This window comes from Oncorhynchus keta, chromosome 16, assembly GCF_023373465.1.
Source record: "Oncorhynchus keta strain PuntledgeMale-10-30-2019 chromosome 16, Oket_V2, whole genome shotgun sequence".
NCBI classification, from domain to species: Eukaryota; Metazoa; Chordata; class Actinopteri; order Salmoniformes; family Salmonidae; genus Oncorhynchus; species Oncorhynchus keta.
The window spans coordinates 10,289,383-10,309,214 of record NC_068436.1 but is presented as its reverse complement, the minus strand read 5'-3'; the positions used below and the strand labels follow the sequence as shown (position 1 = coordinate 10,309,214).

General features: G+C 43.6%; 1 protein-coding gene across 4 annotated transcripts in view; it reads right to left on the bottom strand.

The window, feature by feature from the left end:
• Window positions 1-4,162: 4,162 nt before the first annotated feature.
• The window catches only part of LOC118395591 (zinc finger protein 28-like), a 102,965-nt gene continuing 87,295 nt past the window's right edge, over window positions 4,163-19,832 (bottom strand). Inside the window, exons 1-3 of one of the 4 annotated variants that reach the window (XM_035789458.2) lie at window positions 12,965-13,463; window positions 12,400-12,530; window positions 4,163-12,203 (exon numbers count right to left, since the gene is read on the bottom strand). In XM_035789458.2, coding sequence (XP_035645351.1) covers window positions 11,124-12,203; window positions 12,400-12,530; window positions 12,965-13,247 — 1,494 coding nt within the window. In that variant the 5' untranslated portion in view covers window positions 13,248-13,463 and the 3' untranslated portion in view covers window positions 4,163-11,123. Of the gene's footprint in view, window positions 12,204-12,399; window positions 12,531-12,867; window positions 13,464-19,832 lie in introns of those variants that run through there. The other 3 variants (XM_035789459.2, XM_052465169.1, XM_052465168.1) reach the window with 3 other exon arrangements.

Sequence of the window (19,832 nt, the reverse complement as noted above, 5' to 3'; positions counted from 1 at the left end):
TACAATAGAAAAAGTCTATATACATACAGTGTGTGCAAATGAGGTAGGATATAAGGGAGGTAAGACAATAAATAGGCTATAGTGGCAAAATAATTACAATAAAGCAATTAAACACTGGAGTGATAGATGCACAGAAGATGAGTGTGCAAGTAGAGATACTGGGGTGCAAAGGAGCAAAATTAATAACAGTATGGGGATGAGGTAGTTGGTCTATTTACAGATGGGCTATGTACAGGTGCAGTGATATGTGAGCTGCTCTGACAGCTGGTGTTTAAAGTTAGTGAGGGAGACATGAGTCTCCAGCTTCAGTGATTTTTGCAGTTCGTTCCAGTCATTGGCAGCAGAGAACTGGAAGGAAAGGCGGCCAAAGGAGGAATTGGCATTGGACAGTGCTATGCCTCCGCTTGTCAATCAGATGACCGAGTCTGCAGTAACTTAGGAGGCATAAAAGAAAGCTACGGCAAAATTGATACTGTGAGATTTCAAAACGTATATATAAAACCATGACCAGAGAGAGACTGTCAACGAATACAGCAAAGACCTGCTGTTTTTATGAGTGAGTCACGTGCTAATGGCAAAGCCCTGTCTACGGTCATCTCATCACGCAGACAGCTTTGGCTCTTACAGACAAAGATGTTGGCCTCCGTGAAGAAACCCTTTATGGAGCTCCCCATCTCACCAGGCCAAGTTTTTTTTGGGGGGGGGGTCCTGGTGTGGAGACCATTTTGGACGAAATGACGAAGCTGCGGAAAGACAGAGACCCTGCAGTCTTTCATGGGTCCCCCCTGCCCCATGTTACCCTACCCAGAGACCATTGAAGTCTAGACCTCCGCTCTCCCCTACCATGTGAGGCTGCTTGGGCCCTCCCCCAAGCCAGCCACACCCTGATCAGCCATGTCAACAGGCTCTGGGTCAGCAGTGGCGCCACCACCAGCACAGGCAGCTGCATAACAAGCGCCATCCCTCTGCTCCGAAGAAGGACGTGTCCCCTCAGTCATCCTGATGGGTGTGACCCCGGCATCAGCCGCTTCTCCCATGCCCATTGGGCAAAGTGGGAGCTTGTGGAGTCCTCCTTGGTGCTGGATACAGTACTAGACGGGTACAAACTGCAGTTCCATTGCCGGCCACCACCTTTCAGAGAAGTTTCAGTCAACTACAACAGCCAACCCACTGAAAAGAGAAGCTCTCCAACTGTAGATTGCTGGTAAAGAATGCAATCAGACAAACCAAAGCATCAGAACACCACAGTGGGTTCTATGGAGTATATTTCCTAGTCACCAAGAGGGATGCCGGCTGTTGCCCCATCCTGGACTTGATGTCTCTCAACCGGTGCTTGAAAACCATGTCCTTCAAGATGTTATCAGCCCAGGCCAGTGGTTCACCACTGTCAACCTAAAATATGTTTCCTTCCACGTACCGATCCACCCGGCTCACAGGACGTTCCTGCACTTTGCATTCAACAGCATAGCGTACAAGTACCAAGTGTTACCTTTCAGCCTCTCCCTGGCACCAAGAACATTCACAAAATGCATGGATGCTGCTCTAGCACCGCTAACATCACGAGGGATGATTGTACTAAACTACCTAGAAGATTGGCTAATCTGTGCTCAGTCACAAGAACAGGCAGCAGCAGTCACGACATCTCTCCTGAAGCACATCTCAGAGCTAGTCCTCAGGTTGAACACACAAAAAAAGCCACCTGGTCCCCATACACACTGTGACCATCGTGGGCATGAGGATCGACTCGTCTCTAATGAGGGCTCACCTCACTGAAGTGTGAGTCCAGAAAATAGTAGATCAGCTCAATCCTTTTGTCCAAGACCAGAAGGTGACTTCGTCAGTGTCAGTGACGGATGGATCTCTTCTCCGCAACCTCTCTTTTTACCCCACTGGGCCTTCTACACTTGAGAACCCTGCAGAGGTGGTGCAATGCTCAAGGTTTACGTCCCAAGGAACACAGGTATTGTCGCCTGACTGTGTCCAAGGAATGCACGCGACCACTGGCAAGATGCCGATCCCTGAAATTCCTTTCGGGCAGGATATGCTTGTGCAGAGTCCATTGGAGGGAACTGAGGGAGAGGACAGCCAGCGGGACTTGGAGCCCCAGCTGGTCCAAACTCCACATCATCATGCTGGAGTTGAGAGCAGTCCAACTAGCTCTGTTCAACTTACTCCCACAACTGAGGGACATACGTGCTGGTACAGACAGACAGCACCACAGTGGTAGTGTACATAAACCACCAAGGGGTTCTGGGTTCCATCCGCCTCCACCAGATGGTACATACTCTTCTGCTGTGTTCACAGAATAATCTGGCCTCACTCAGAGCTGTACACCTCTCAGTGAAGCTGAACATTGTGGTATCCGAATTCTTCCCGCCTGCAGCTGTGGGCCTGGCCACTGAACACCGAATATGGTCTGGTTTAGATCTTGAGCCCTCTGTTGTTAACATCTTACAAAGTGCCAGAGCCCCCTCCACCACGTCAACCTATGACACAAGGTGGCGCGTGTTCTGCCAGTGGTGTGGGGAGCAGGGGGTTGCTCCAGAATCTTGCGGCATAAGAACTGTATTCTTGAGGTGTTTGTTAGATGCTGGCAGGGCTGCATCTACATTTAAGGCATACGCAGAAGCCATTTCAGCATGTCATAATGAAGAGCAGGATGGCCTCTTGGTAGCCACCAGCTCATGACTAGGTTTCTTAAGGGTGTGCTACAGTTTCAGGATACATTCATCTGCCATATAGCTCTACGCCCTGAGCTATCTTTCCACCTACTAAGAATGTGAAATATCTAGACTAAGATTTTTGTAAGGCTGCCAACAGAGGTCTGCGCTCTCATGCTGCGTTCACATGCTAGTCGGAACGTAGAAACTCAGAAATTGACACGGCACGCATATAACTACAGCCAGTTGGCAAGTCAGAAATGTCAGTTTTCTAGTTCTGACTAGCACCTCAACGAGGCACCAGTTCCGACACCTGTCAGATAGTAGTGTGACGTCCGAAGCTTCGATTGTCATCATCACGTGGTATTGCCACTTTGATACAAGCATCGATACGTTGTGTCGAATCAGTAGTGCTTTGAAAACTGCATCGGAGTGTCAGAGCTTAGTATCAATCATTCCATCACTACCCTCAGGGTTCCCCAGACCCTCCTCACAGCCCTCCTCCTTCACCAGCAGCACCTCTGGACCCTCCTCCTGGAAGAGACAGGTGATACAGATTACACAGACATACACTACCCATACACTAAGGTATGTACACACACACAGATAATAAACACACTTTCAACATGGAGTATTATTAACCCATCCTCACTACATTTGAGTCCTATACTGTAGTTATATACTGTAGTTACCAAATTACCAAATTAATCAAGTAATTACCAAATTAATTAATTGTGGTTAAACCCATCATGGGTTTAACCACAATTAATTAATGCGGTAACTACAGTATAGGACTCAAATGTAGTGAGGATGGGTTAATAATACTCCATCATGGTGGACATGAATATATTGTGTGTAAAAGTCAAAAGTCATTGTCACACAAACTTGACCAAACTATTTTGACGTGTATGGTAGGTGTTTGTTAGTGTGTGGGTATGTGTAGTTATACAGTGCATTCGGAAAGTATTCAGACCCCTTGACTTTTTCCATATTTTGTTATGTTACAGCTTTATTCTGAAATGTATTAAATACTTTTTTCCCTCATCAATCTACACACAATACCCCATAATGGCCAAGCAAAAACTGGTTTAGAAATTTAAAAAACGTAGTTACATAAGTATTCAGACCGTTTGCAATGAGACTTGAAATTGAGCTTAGGTGCATCCTGCCAAAAGTGCTTCAACAAACTACTGAGAAAAGTGTCTGAATACTTATGTAAATGTGTAATTTCCTGTTTTATTTTATTTTTTTAATACTTTTGCAAAAATTTCTAAAAACCTGTTTTTGCTTTGTCATCATGGGGTTTTGTGTGTAGATTGAGGGGGGGGGGAGACAAATATCTATTTTAGAATAAGGCTGTAACATAACAAAATATGGAAAAAGTCTGAATACATTCCAAATGCACTGTATTTCGTGTGTACAGTAAGTGTACAGTATAAAGCAATGTTGGGTGTATGCAGAATAGAGTGAAATAAGAGTGAGTCTCAATGAAAGTCTTAGAATGAAAAGTCCCATTTTATGTTTATTAAACATAAATGAGAGTTAAATACAACATATATGAAAACCACACATACACACACATCTCTGTGTGTCTGGCAGAAATCTCAACTTGGATGTCGGCCCACCACCACAAGCTCAACAAGATGTTGATGCTCTTCCTGCCGTGGAAAGCCTGCCCGCTCCAAGACCTCTCCATCATGGTTGACATCTCCACTGTGTCCCCCTCCCAGAGTGCAAAGAACCTTGGAGTGACCCTGGAAAACACCCCGTCATTTTCGGCAAAAATCAAAGCAGTGACTCACTCCAGCCGGTAGAGTACGACCCTTCCTCAGACAGGAAGCGGCGCAGGTCCTAATCCAGGCGCTTGTCATCTCCATTCTAGACCACCGGGAGGGGGGAGGGTTTGGGAAACCCTGGTCTAGTCTACAGCAACTCTCTGTTGGCTAGGTTCCCTGTTTGTCTCGTCAAACCCCTGCAACCTATTCAAAATGCCGCAGCAGAGGGGACAAAATGGTGCTGTAGAGAGAACACTGTGTTTCAGCGAGCTCCTGTGGCATTCGTAAATTTATATTTTTACATTAATCTCCTAGCTTGAAAAAGTGGTAGGATTGGCTAAATAAGTTATCCTACAATGAGTCTTGACGGCTATTTCGCAAAAATCTCCGACAACATGCCCAACAGAACTACTAAAAACTCAACCAAAACCACCACCCATGTAGATGTGCATGAGGAGCTAGCTAACGTTAGCGAAGCTAACACCATTGCGGATCCAGGCACAATGGACCTGGTGATTCAAAACATGACTGATAAATTTACTAAAGTGATCAATGTTAAGATAAGAACGGTCTTGGAAGCACGGAAGGAAGAATTGCTGCAGTGGAAACTTCAACTACATCTATGGACGCTAAGATAAAAGCACTTGAGAAACAAGTGCGCGAAATGGTGGAGCACATTGACGACTTGGATAATCGAGAACGCAGATACAATATTCGTGTTGTGGGACTCCCGGAAAATTCTGAAGGGACACGTTCAGTCAAATTTTTTGAGGAATGGATCCCTGGCTACCTACAAATGGACACTAAGGCTGGTCGTGTGAAGCTGGACAGAGCCCATCGCTCTCAAGCACCGATACCCGGTCCCAACCAGCGCCCACAGCCGGTGGTTATAAAGTTCCACAACTTCACCGACAAGCAGCGCGTCATGGACGCGGCTAGAAACATCGGCTCTGATGGTAGTCGTAAAAGTCCAAAGGTCTCATTCTTCAATGATTATTCCACTGCGGTTGTACGAAGACGCAAAGCGTTTGATGAGGCGAAGGCTCGACTCAGGAGAATGAAGATGGACTGTTGTACCTGGCCACATTGAAGATTATGGTCAACGGATCGCCTAAAAAGCTCTACACACCTGAAGAGGCTGCTGCGTTTATTGACTCTCTCGGGTAAATAACTTTAAGCAGCACCTCCGCAGCATTGGAAAACTTTGTTTATTTTTGGTTGAATCTGATCATGAAACAGTGGTGTGAGTCCTCACGTACTCCTGTTCAGTAATATTCATATCTTTATTATTTTTCTTGCTAAAGTAATAGCCACTATAGCTCAGGCTGAGATATGTGTGAATCCATATTGGTGCCCAGGCTTGGTTTTAGGTGGAAGAGCCTCAATCTTCTTCTATTGATTTTCTTTTCCATATATATAAAGGATGAGGCTATTGAGCGGCAATACGGACTTAAGAGTCTACATTGGAGAGTTGAAATCCCCTGCATGTTAGCTAGTGGGAAAACCCCCTTTTGGATCTTTACATGTTTAATTTTTGGGTTTAGTATAGTTGGAGTTCAGGGTTCATATCGTTTGTTTATGCTCAGTGAGATAGAAGAGAGTTCAACACATGGAAAAAGGTACCACCCCAATTTTACAGTAGGATCCAGTCTGGATATTGAATGGTCAAGACACAATGGCAGGTAACAGACTGCGTGTATGTACATGGAACATTAGAGGGAGCCATAACCCCATTAAAAGGAAGAAGGTAGTGTCTTTTTTGAAAAAAGAAAATATTGATATTGCCCTGTTGCAAGAAACTCATTTGGATGATAAGGAGCACCTGAAATTACAACAAGGGGGTTTGGTCAAGTGTTTTTCTCATCATTTACATCCAGAAGTAGAGGTGTAGCAATTCTGGTGAAAAAGAACTTACCACTTAAGGTCTTGAATTGTGTGAAAGATAAAATTGGTCGCTTTGTTATAATTAATGGTACTTTACAAGGGCAGAACATTTCCATAATGAATATTTACTTCCCCCCTGCTCACCCCCCTGATTTCCTCACTAAGGTATTTCTAGACTTTTCAGAATTAAACTCGGACACTGCAGTGGTTGGAGGAGATTTTAACTGCTTGTTGAACCCCCTTATTGATATGTTTCCCAGCGGTATAGCTTCACTCTCTCCTCAAGCTAAGTAACTTAAAGCTATTTGTGATGATCTGGGGTATGAAGATGTCTGGAGAGCTTTTCATCCCTCCAACAGAGAGTTCACTTTTTTCTCTGCACCTCATGGATGTCAGACTAGAATATATTACTTTTTTATGCCCAGGATGTCTTTGCAGTCTGTTTTATCCGCTAGGATAGGAAGCATAGTCATATCTGATCATGCTGAGGTGATCCTGGACATAAAACTCAACGGGGCATTCAATCGGTCAAGACATTGGAGGTTGAATACAACCATTCTTAAAGACCATACATTCACATATTTTATTACAGAGTTTAAAGCATTTTTCTCTATTAACTCTCAATCAACAGATAACCCCTTGCTCCTTTGGGAGACCTGTAAAGCGTATGCCAGGGGTCTAATTATGTCATACACAGCTACTAAGCGACGGAAAAAGCGTGAAAAGCAAAAAATGTTAGAGGGTGAATTAGGAACTAAAGAGAAGGACTACATTAAAACGCCCACTCCTGCCCTATTAAAGGAAATATCAGTCATTAGATCAACGTTAGACTCACTCCTAACACAGGACGCTGAAAAGAAAATTAGATTTGTCAGGCAAAAGCTATATGAACATGGCGATAAGACAGGAAAGTACTTGGCATACCTAGCTAAAAAGAGAGCTGACTCTCAGTCAATTGCTACTATTACTGATTCTGATGGTAATCATTTATATGAAAATTCATTGATAAGTGACTCATTTAAGAAATTTTATACAAACCTTTATGCCTCAGAACTGCCAAAGGATGCACCCAAATGAATGGAGAACTTATTTTGTAAGATTGAGCTCCCTACTATCTTCGAAGAACAGAGGTCTCTCCTTAATGCCCCTATTACCAAGGAAGAGATAATGTTCGCAATTAAGAATCTGCAAAATGGTAAGTCCCCAGGACCAGACGGGTTTTGTAGTGAGTTCTATAAAGAGTTCCATGGCCTGATCCTTGAGCCATTGCGTGATATGTGTAACCACTCATTGTCAAATGACCAGCTCCCTCAAACACTGAGAGAAGCCAACATTTCACTTATTCTCAAAAAGGGAAAAATGTCCAGAGTCTTGTTCCTCGTACAGACCAATTTCCCTTCTGAATGTGGATAGAAAATAGCTTCCTAAAATTCTAGCCACAAGATTAGAGGACTCACTGCCACTAATTGTGAAAGGAGACCAAACTGGCTTCATTAAGGGCCGTAAGTCATGCAACAATGTCAGGCGGCTTCTTAATGTAATTCAAGCCTACCAACAAAGTGCGATGGATGGTCTTGTGCTCTCCCTAGATGCTGAGAAAGCATTTGATCGTGTGGAGTGGTCTTACCTATTATATGCTCTAAATAAATTTGGTCTACGGGACAACTTTATAAAATGGGTGAAAGTTTTATATGATGATCCTCAGGCTGCTGTCCTTACTAATGGGCTAAAGTCAAAGCTTCTCTATACACAGAGGTACCAGACAGGGCTGTCCTTTATCCCCTCTCCTCTTTGCACTCGTTATGGAACCACTGGCCGAGGCCATCAGGGTAACGCCTGCTATACAGGGGCTGCTCATTGGTGATGTTCACCATAAAATAAGCTTGTATGCTGATGATGTCCTGATATTCATCTCTAGTCCCGAGACTTCAATTACATCTCTTATTAATATTATTGAATTATTCAGCGAATTCTCAGGCTACAAGATTAACCTAACTAAGTCAGAGGCTATGCCACTTGGTAGCCTACACTCTGTACCTAATACTTCTCCCCCCTTCCCTTTTAAATGGTCTCCCTCAGGTTTCATGGATCTGGGTATATTTGTAACTCCTAAATTCCAGCAAATGTACAAAGCCAATTTTGTTCCCTTGTTTGATACAATAAGACAGGATCTGGAGCGCTGGAACTCTCTCCCGATTTCTTGGTTGGGTAGAATATCCCTCTTGAAAATGAACATTTTACCTAGACTACTTTACCCAATCCAAATGATCCCAGTATTACTCTCCAATAAGGTAATAAAGGATGTAAATGGATGGCTAAGTTCCTTTATATGGAGTAAACGCAAGCCAAGACTTAAGATGGCAATATTGCAGCTGCCAAGTTCTATGGGCTGAACTGCTTGGACCTGCCCAATATCAGGTTCTATCAATGGTGTGCCCACCTTTGTTATATTTCTGACTGGATCACAAATGAGGACTCCTCTATTTGGTTAGACATTGAGACTTCTCTTTCAAAATACCCCTTACAGGATCTTTTATTTTTCAGAAGTTTCAAGTCTGTAGAAGATCACTGCAATAATCCCGTTACACTTAACACACTCAAAGTATGGAGGTCAGTTCAACGCTTCCTGGGAAGGTCCAAACTAACCTCTGCTCTTACCCCAATTCTTAACAACCCAGATTTCAGTCCAGGATTGCTGGATGCTGGCTTTAACTTTTGGCTTAATAAGGGCTTACGCAGGCTAAATTACTTATTTGCTGATAAGATTTTATTGTCATTTGAGCAGATGGTCGAGAAATATTGACTCCCAAAGCAGGACTTTTTCCGCTTCCTACAAGTAAGACATTATATTCTGAAGAGCACCACCAAAGATACTGGTCTGGTGTTCTGCAAGAAATTGAAAAGATCCTAGGAGTTGATCTAGAATTGGACACAGTTTCTTTACTGTTAGGTCTCCCTAGTAGGCATGTTACTTCTGTGGGTAAAAGGAGGCTTTACAACATCCTTACCTTCGCAGCGAGGAAAAACATCCTTTTACAGTGGATTAGTGATAAGGTTCCTTCTATTAAAGATTGGCATAAGATACTATTTGAATGGGTGCCTCTGGAATATCTGACATGTACATTGCATTCTAAAACAGACCAGTTCTACAAAGTATGGGAACCTTATCTAAATTACCTAGAACCTGAGGTATCAGCTATTATGCTGCAAGGATTCTCTTAGAATGGCGGGGATCTATGTATTTCAGAACTACACTGTACGTTCCATGTGTGGAACCTAACTTCTTGGTTTAAACTGAGCTTTTCAGTTTGTAAGTTTGTTTAAAATGTATGTATTGAGAGACGCAATGATGAGGATGGGGTGAGAGAAGCACTAAGCGGGAAGAGGAAAATGGTGTATGTATGGGTGTGTGTGGTATGTATGTGTATGTGTGTACATGTATATATGTTTATATGCATGTATGTATGTATGTATGTATGTATGTATGTATGTATGTATGTATATATATGTATGTGTGTAAGTGAGTGCTATTATTTTTTTGTGTGTGTGCTTTGTCTCTGTTGTTGTATCTCTTAATATGGGTGAGAATTGTGAAATTCCAATAAAAATACTGCTATACAATGCCGCAGCACACCTGGTGTTCAACCTTCCTAAACTCTTCCACGTCACCCAACTCCTCAGCACACTCCACTGGCTTCCAGTCAAAGCTTGCATCCACTACAAGACCATGGTGCTTGCCTACTGAGCAGCAAGGGGAACTGCCCTTTCCTACCTTCAGGCTATGCTCAAACCCAACACCCCGAGCATTCTGTTCTGCCTCCTCTTGTCTCTTGGCCGTCCCACCCCTATGAGGGATCAGCCCCCACTCAGACCAGTCAAAGCTCTTCTCTGTCCTGGTACCCCAATGGTGAAACCAGCTTTCCCCTGAAGCTGTTGATAAGTACGTTAGTGAGGAAAAATTTACTTGCTACGACTGTGTTGTGGTTGTCTAACCCAGCTTTCTTAAGATGAATGCAAAAATTGTAAGTCGCTCTGGATAAGCGCATCTGCTAAAATGACCCCAAAAAGTCTCAACAAAAAATCTGCATGAACTTGACAAACTGCATTATTTTTCTCATTGAAAAGTGTCTTGGGGGAAAAATCAAGTAGTTGAATGGAAGTAATGAAATAGGCATTTGTGAACATCATATAGCCTACACAGTACAAACACGATATGTAACAGACTTTTTAGGCTTATATATGCCTTAAATCACACAATGCCCGTGTCCAAATACCCATAGTAGCGTACTAAATAGTATGCCGAAAAATACAATTCTATAGTATATGAAATGTTGAAAATAGTACACTGAATGCATCATCTATTGTTTGATTACGTAGACTCCCGCCATTCATGATCAGCTGTTGTCAAACACGTGAGTGGGAAAAGGTGAGTGAATTCTACTAGATCCAATGCCGAAATGAGTATGCAGTTTAAGTATGTCATACGCTAGTATGGGTATTTGGACACGGCCACTGTCTCAATGCAATATTCTACACAGGAATATTCAACACTGAAATCTGTTACTCTTGTTATTCCAAATGAAAATCTGTCTTTAATGCAGGGTTTGATCTAAAGGTCAGAAGCTATCAAGTGGAATGGTTACTTTCTATATTATACAGTCAAATGTTTTTTCAGCTTATGTATCCTGAGGTAGCTCCTCTCTGAGAACCTCTTCCCGCAGTGCGTACAGGCAAACAACCTTTCTCCAGTGTGAAACTTCAAGTGCATCATCAGCTGGTTCTGGTGGGAGAACGTCTACCCACACTAGGGGCAGCTGAATTGTTTCTTCCCTGTGTGGATCCTCTGGTGCCTCTTCAGGCTGGACGAGTGGGAGAAGAGCATGTGACACTGGGCACAGCTGTAAGGTTTCTCCCCTGTGTGGACCCTCTGGTGGATCTTCAGGTTCCAAGCCAGGGAGAAGCGCATGTGACACTGGGTACAGCTGAAGGGTTTCACCCCTATGTGGACCCTCTGGTGGATTTCCACCTTCTGAGGGCAGTTGAAGCCTTTGTTACAGAACATGCAGAAGAACCGTTTCTCCTTATTAACGCCTGATGTTGCTCCCCCTCCCTGGGCCAGGGCTCTAGTCTTGTCGTTTGAGTTCAATACCTGATCGATAAGGGCATGGTTGTGTGAATCGGAAGGTGCCATAGACGTGGACACTGGGTCGCGTTCCTTGAGCGTGTGTAAAGGGGAGTGGGTTGCAATATTTGGATTTGGCTCTAAGCTTTCCCTGTAGTCTAAGAAGTCACTCTTGTTTTCCTGAGAGTGTCCTTCTCCTAAGTGAGTCTGATCTGCATTCCATGTCAGAAGAGCATCACCCTCCACTTTCACAGTCACCTCATCTATGACCAGACCCTCCCCTTTCTTATCTAGACACATTTCAGAGTAGACACTACTACTATACCGGTTCCAGTCCCCTCTCATTGAATTAGTCTGTGTATCTAAGCCCACAGGCATGTCACCAGGTATCATCTCTGTAGCGTATGAACAGGACGGATCATTGCCAGACTGTAACGCATCACCTGAGTCCTGATGGAACAGAGCCGTCCTCGGGCTCAGGTTACCGTGAAGTAGATACTCTGTGCGGGTAGCAGGAGGACAGCCCAGTCGCTCCAGCACCGTTAAAGTCTCTGTGTCTGTCTCTGACTTGAGGACGGTGTTCAGCGTTCCACTGACCTCCGTGATGCTGCATTGGGCCCTGGGCAGTGCTGGGGCGAGGGTGGGGTCCTCCGTGGCTACAGCAAGCACTCCAGTCTGGATGTCTCTGCTGTGCGGTGGGTCCTCCTTTCCTTCATACATTTCCAGCTTGAACCCAGGACCTGCAGCCTCTGCATCTGCAGACTGACACAAGAAGAGACATTATTACCGGTAAATGAGTAGAATTAGATAACAATGTCATAGGGAAGTCTCACAAGCTCCCTTATGGCAGATAAATCAGGATGTACATGTAAGCAAGTGAATAGCTGAGGGGAGCCTTTGAAACAAACGGGCCACATTTGATTTATTGTAATTTTTTATGTTACACTATTACACTAACCGCTTTCACGATAACATGCTGGGTGGAGGTTCCACTGCCCTCATCTATAGCTATTGGTTGGTCATCTCTCCACACGTTGTGTCCTACTGGCTTCACAAAGCTCCTGTGGCCTCCAGTGAGATGTCCTTCACCTAAGACAGTGATTGGGGGAAAAGAGGTAGTTAAATTAGGTACTGTCCATGCTTAACGCTATATTGTACACTATTGACTATCTACAATTGGCAAGGAGGATCGAAGGTAACACTTATCATAACATCTAGATATACTATTTATTGATGGATTGATTATGTTCCATGCATTAGATTATTTTAATTTATTATGACAATAGGAAATTCAGTAAATCAAGAATCTGATTAGAATATAGTATTGTGTCTTTGTGCAAGAAGAATTTGTTCTTAATTGACCTGCTCTGTAAAATAAAATAATTATGCAAGATGGGGAAGTATTGCATACTATCCAAAAACTGACCAAGAACCAATTCTGGGTAACCCATCTGAACACAAGCGCAGAGGGGAACGGGACGACAGGCCCCACAGCCTCGGCCTTCTGCAAAATCAAAATGTACCTCTTGCCATTCCTCTGTATCGGTCGAGGATTTTGACACTACTGGGACGACTAGCTAGGGCGCGCTCTCGAGTTGTCCTCTCTGCGCGCTCCCGTGCCACCTTCAGTTCAAGAAGCTGTAGTTTCCTCTGCAATGTCCTGTTTTCTTTCTGGCTTTGAGTTATTTCCAAACGAAACACTGCATAGTCGTCATCGACGAGTTTACAGATCTCTGCCACGGCTGCATTCGCTAGCACCTCCATAATGGAGGCTATTTGAGTGTGAAAAACCATACATTTAGCCATTGTTAGCAGCTAAGTTACCTAGCATTACTATCTACCAACCAAGTTCTGTCTCCAACGCGAATTATATACTACCTGGGTGTACGTATGTGAGGCTATACAGTTAAATTAGTCATATTCTGAGTTCTAGGGTGTTAATAAACGTCTAAATAACAACAATAAAAACACTAAGATACGAAATTGTTGTTGGTCAATGTTCACTTCCGTTTACGCTGAAGACAACGGATTTAATTGGTCGGCGTCATGGCTCAAAATGGCGTCTTTAAATGAAAAACGTATGCGCGCTGTTCTTTGAATTACGTTACTGCTTATTACGTGACACATCAAATCTCATATTCATGGTCAGTATCTTTCAAGTTGAGAGCAGACTTGTTTAGAAAGTACGGTGTGTTAACAGGAATAGAGTAGAAAATAATATAATTACTTTATTCCATCTACATCACCTCAGTAAGGTAAATATTAATATTAACACCCAACATCAGCGGTATTTATAGGGCCACTGAACAAGCTGATTGACACGTGTGTTTATCTGTTGTTCATTTAAAAAAAACGAGATTCCAGTCTTAGAGGTGTGTTTCCTCACCGATTCCGCATTTGGTTAATGATTAGCCCCCATGAAACACTAGACGCAGGATCCTATTTCACTTCCTCAAAATCCCCATAATGAATCTAACTAAGATAACTAAAATCTTTAATTAATTTTGATGTTTTTGCCGTTTGGGGTTTTAGTTGCACAATTTTACATCTAAGGAGCTGATGGACACGTCTGTCTCACTGTCTATGCTATTGGATAGAGCGCAGCCACTGCAGATGTTCACCCCATCTTAGTGAGCAAATGGACATTGTCAAATTTACCCGTTGTGATGCACGGATGTTCCAAACTCCGTTTTAGAAGAGACTGACTTCATGACCAAAATCATCCTATTTACACTTTGTAGTTTCTGACCCGTTTTCAAAGGGATTCATTGCTTTTTAAAGGCTGCCGCTCTTTAAATCTTACTCTATGAGGACCCGGAGCCTGCTGGTTTTCTATTCTACCTGATAATTAATTGCACACACTTGGTGTCCCAGGTCTAAATTTGTCCCTGATTTAGAGGGTAACAATGACAAAGTACATTGGAACTGGCTTCGAGGTCCAGACTTGAGTTTGAAGGCCCTATATTATGTTCTGTATATGTACAGTCACCTCCATAATTATTATCACCCTTGATGAAGATTAACAAAATCATTCATTAATCATTCAAATATTGAGCTACAGAGCCTTCAGAAAGTATTCACACTCCTTGACTTTTTACACATTATGTGTAACAAAGTGGGATTCAAATGGATAATTATCATTATTTGTCAACGATCTCACAAAATACTCGGTCAAAGTGGAATAAAAATGCAAACTTTTTTAATAAATAGAAGATAAACAACAATATATCTTGATTAGATAAGTGTTCAACCCCCTGAGTCAATACATTGTAGAATCACCTTTGGCAGCGTTTACAGCTGTGAGTCTTTCTGGGTAAGTCTAAGAACTTTGCACACCTGGATTGTACAATATTTGCTCATTGTTCTTTAAATTCTTCAAGCTCTGTCAAGTTGGTTGTTGATCATTGCTATATAGCCATTTTCAAGTATTTTCAAGCTGATTTAAGTCAAAACTGTAAGTTGGCCACTCAGGAACATTTCATGTCGTCTTGGTAAGCAACTCCAGTGTATTTAGGCAATTGGAGAGTTGAACTCGCTTGTCAGAGAGAAAGATGTGATCTCGCAACTTTGTTAACGTGAAAGGCAGGGAAGAGGTTTGGTGTGCGTGTAAACCAAAGAGGAACAACAGGCCAAAATAAGGCCAATGTGTTTCTATGGGCTTATTTTGGGGTTTGTCGACTGCCTTGCGGCCTTTGTGACAACGACTCCCATTATTAGGACGGAGACGTGCATCTCACCATTATATACAAATCTCTGGTGTAGGCTAAATGGGAAGGTGCACACAGCACAGAGGAACGAAGGCGACGAGACCAAACATACAACATGAGAACAAGCGTACATGAAAAAAAACGTAGAATTAAGTTGATATATCGCTCAGCTCTAAATAGTATCTTGAACAGCTTCTACCCGCAAACCATAAGACTGAAAGGCAGGGAAGAGTGCCACAAGAGTGCCATACCTCGTGCCACAAGACTGTTAAATAGCGAATCGAATGGCTAACGTTACCCGCTGCTGCTATTGTTTATTATTTAGGCTGTTGCCTAGTCAATTTAACCCTACCTATTTGTACATAGGCACATCGACTAGGTACTCCCTTTATATACTTCTGTTTTTTTATCGTTATTGTTATTCACTGTGTAATATACCTTGTGCCACTATTTCAATGTTTCATTAAATCTTTAACTCTACATTGTTGAACAATGACCCGTAAGTAAGCATTTCACCCCTCCTCCTTCACCAGCAGCACCTCCTCTTCCTCCTGGAAGAGTGATATAGATTGCGCAGACATACACTCCCCCAGGCATGTACAGTCGTGGCCAAAAGTTTTGAGAATGACACAAATATACATTTTCACAAAGTCTGCTGCCTCAGTTTATATGATGGCAATTTGCATATACTCCAGAATGTTATGAAGAGTGATCAGATTCATTGCAAAGTCCCTCTGCCATGCAAATGAACTGAATCCCCCCCAAAACATTTCCACTGCATTTCAGCCCTGCCACAAAAGGACCAGCTGACATCATGTCAGTGATTCTCTCGTTAACACAGGTGTGAGTGTTGACGAGGACAAGGCTGCAGATCACCCTGTCATGCTGATTGAGTTTGAATAACAGACTGGAAGCTTCAAAAGGAGGGTGGTGCTTGGAATCATTGTTCTTCCTCTGTCAACCATGGTTACCTGCAATGAAACACATGCTATCATCATTGCTTTGCACAAAAAGGGCTTCACAGACAAGGATATTGCTGCCAGTAAGATTGCACCTAAATCAACCATTTATCGGATCATCAAGAACTTCAAGGAGAGCTGTTCAATTGTTGTGAAGAAGGCTTCAGAGTGCCCAAGAAAGTCCAGCAAGCGCCAGGACCGTCTCTTAAAGGTGATTCAGCTGCGGGATCGGTGCACCACCAGTACAGAGCTGGCTCAGGAATGGCAGCAGGCAGGTGTGAGTGCATCTGCACGCACAGTGAGGCAAAGACTTTTGGAGGATGGCCTGGTGTCGAAAAGGGCAGTAAAGATGCCACTTCTCTCCAGGAAAGACATCAGGGACAGACTGATATTCTGCAAACGGTACAGGGATTGGACTGCTGAGGACTGGGGTAAAGTCATTTTCTCTGATGAATCCCCTTTCTGATTGTTTGGGGCATCTGGAAAAAAGCTTGTCCAGAGAAGACAAGGTGAGCGCTACCATCAGTCCTGAGACCATTCATGTGTGGGGTTGCTTCTCAGCCAAGAGAGTGGGCTCACTCACAATTTGGCCTAAGAACACAGCCATGAATAAAGAATGGTACCAACACATCCTCCTAGAGCAACTTCTCCCAACCATCCAGGAACAGTGACGAACAATGCCTTTTCCAGCATGATGGAGCACCTTGCCATAAGGCAAAAGTGATAACTAAGTGGCTCGGGGAACAAAACGTTGATATTTTGGGTCCCCATGGCCAGGAAACTCCCCAGACCTTAATCCCATTGAGAACTTATGGTCAATCCTCAAGAGGCGGGTGGACAAACAAAAACACACAAATTCTGACAAACTCCAAGCATTGATCATGCAAAAATGGGCTGCCATCAGCCAAGACGTGGCCCAGAAGTTAATTGACAGCATGCCAGGGCAGATTGCAGAGGTCTTGAAAAAGAAGGGTCAACACTGCAAATATTGACTCTTTGCATCAACTTCATGTAATTGTCAATAAAAGCTTTTGACACGTATAAAATGCTTGTAATTATACTTCAGTATTCCATAGTAACATCTGACAAAAATATCTAAAGACACTGAAGCAGCAAACTTTGTGGAAATTAATATTTGTGTCATTTTCAACTTTTGGCCACGACTGTACACATGCATAACACAGATAACAAACCCATTTTAAACATGGAGTGTTTACCATTTGTGTGGGTATGTGTAAGTATATTTAGTAGGCAGGGATGGGCAATTGGCAGACCCCCTTTTGTGGGCCTGCAGTTAACAACAACCCCCCCCCCAACATAATGTTGAGAGTTGGTACAAAGGTTCAAGTTCACATTTTGGTTTGGTTTTCCTCAATTAGCCCATGTCAGCAATTTTTTTAGATTGGTAAGTTAGTCTTGCTATCTAAACTTGTAGTATTCACTCAGATATATTCAAAACTGCAAATATTTCTCTCTACCCTATGGCAAAATTTGTAGAATTGCAGGAATTGTATAACATTTCTAAATCTCTCTATCCCATGGCAAAATGTGTAGAAAAGCAGCAAACATCCTTTAAAACTGCAACATTGTCTCTACGCCCCATGGCTAAATGGGTATTTCAGATCATAACTTCATATTCTGAGGCCCACTGTATGTTACTGATCTGTCTATGCCATGCCAACTGCAGCCTAGGCTGTAGGCTAGTTCATTTACAGCAGACAAGATATGCTTATAATTCCTGTGCCATTATTTTATTATAACTTTATAATAAGAAGAATAAGTGAACGTGGCTGAATAAAATAGAAAGGATATTTTTATCTAATGATTGCCGAGCGAGTGCACCATGGAGCGGCTATTCTGTGTTGAATGTAAAAAGTGATCATTTATAACCTGTTCTATACATTTCATTTATTTGGCTACTTTAGTTGTGATATCAACTTTAGAATGACTTACAAATAAAAACATATTGGCTGCATGATGCGACTATTGTCTGATGATTTGAAAGTCGCAAAAAATGCATGGGCTTTGTTTCTTGCCTAGACTGTGTACACTGTTCATTAGTCTCTTATTCTGTGCATTCAAATTGCCATCGATAAAATACAATTGTGTTCATAGTTTATGCCTGCCCATACCACAACGCCACCATGAGGCGACGCCATACACGCTGTCTACCATCTGCCCAGTACAGCTGAAACTGGGATTCATCTGTGAAGAGCACACTTCTCCAGCATGCCTGCCAGTGGCCATCTAAGGTGAGCATTTGCCCACTGAAGTCGGTGACGACCCTGGTGAGGACGACGAACACTCACATGAGTTTCCATGAGACAGTTTCTGTCAGTTTGTTCAGAGGTTCTTTGGTTGTGCAAACCCAGTTTCATCAGCTGTCTGATCTTAGACGATCCCGCAGGTGAAGAAGCCGGATGTGGAGGTCCTGGGCTGGCGTGGTTACACGTGGTCTGCGCTTGTGAGGCCAGTTGAATGTCAAATTATTTCATATTTTAATTTTATTTATTTAACTAGGCAAGTCCGTTAAGAACAAATTATTATTTACAATGACAGCCTAAACCACCAAACCTGGAATAATTGTGGCTGCCCTATGGCCTCCGCTCCGTGGCTCGACGACTCATTGCGAGCTCACAGAACAGGGCTCCGGGCAGCCGAGCGGAAATGGAGGAAAACTCGCCTCCCTGCGGACCTGGCATCCTTTCGCTCCCTCCTCTCTACATTTTCCTCCTCTGTCTCTGCTGCTAAAGCCACTTTCTACCACTCTAAATTCCAAGCATCTGCCTCTAACCCTAGGAAGCTCTTTGCCACCTTCTCCTCCCTCCTGAATCCTCCTCCCCCTCCCCCCTCCCTCTCTGCAGATGACTTCGTCAACCATTTTGAAAAGAAGGTCGACGACATCCGATCCTCGTTTGCTAAGTCAAACGACACCGCTGGTTCTGCTCACACTGCCCTACCCTGTGCTCTGACCTCTTTCTCCCCTCTCTCTCCAGATGAAATCTTGCGTCTTGTGACGGCCGGCCGCCCAACAACCTGCCCGCTCGACCCTATCCCCTCCTCTCTTCTCCAGACCATTTCCGGAGACCTTCTCCCTTACCTCACCTCGCTCATCAACTCATCCCTGACCGATGGCTACGTCCCTTCCGTCTTCAAGAGAGCGAGAGTTGCACCCCTTCTGAAAAAACCTACACTCGATCCCTCCGATGTCAACAACTACAGACCAGTATCCCTTCTTTCTTTTCTCTCCAAAACTCTTGAACGTGCCGTCCTTGGCCAGCTCTCCCGCTATCTCTCTCAGAATGACCTTCTTGATCCAAATCAGTCAGGTTTCAAGACTAGTCATTCAACTGAGACTGCTCTTCTCTGTATCACGGAGGCGCTCCGTACTGCTAAAGCTAACTCTCTCTCCTCTGCTCTCATCCTTCTAGACCTATCGGCTGCCTTCGATACTGTGAACCATCAGATCCTCCTCTCCACCCTCTCCGAGTTGGGCATCTCCGGCGCGGCCCACGCTTGGATTGCGTCCTACCTTGACAGGTCGCTCCTACCAGGTGGCGTGGCGAGAATCTGTCACAATTAATCTTCTCCTTTCCCCCTTCTGATGACCAGGTGGCGAATCGCATCTCTGCATGTCTGGCAGACATATCAGTGTGGATGACGGATCACCACCTCAAGCTGAACCTCGGCAAGACGGAGCTGCTCTTCCTCCCGGGGAAGGACTG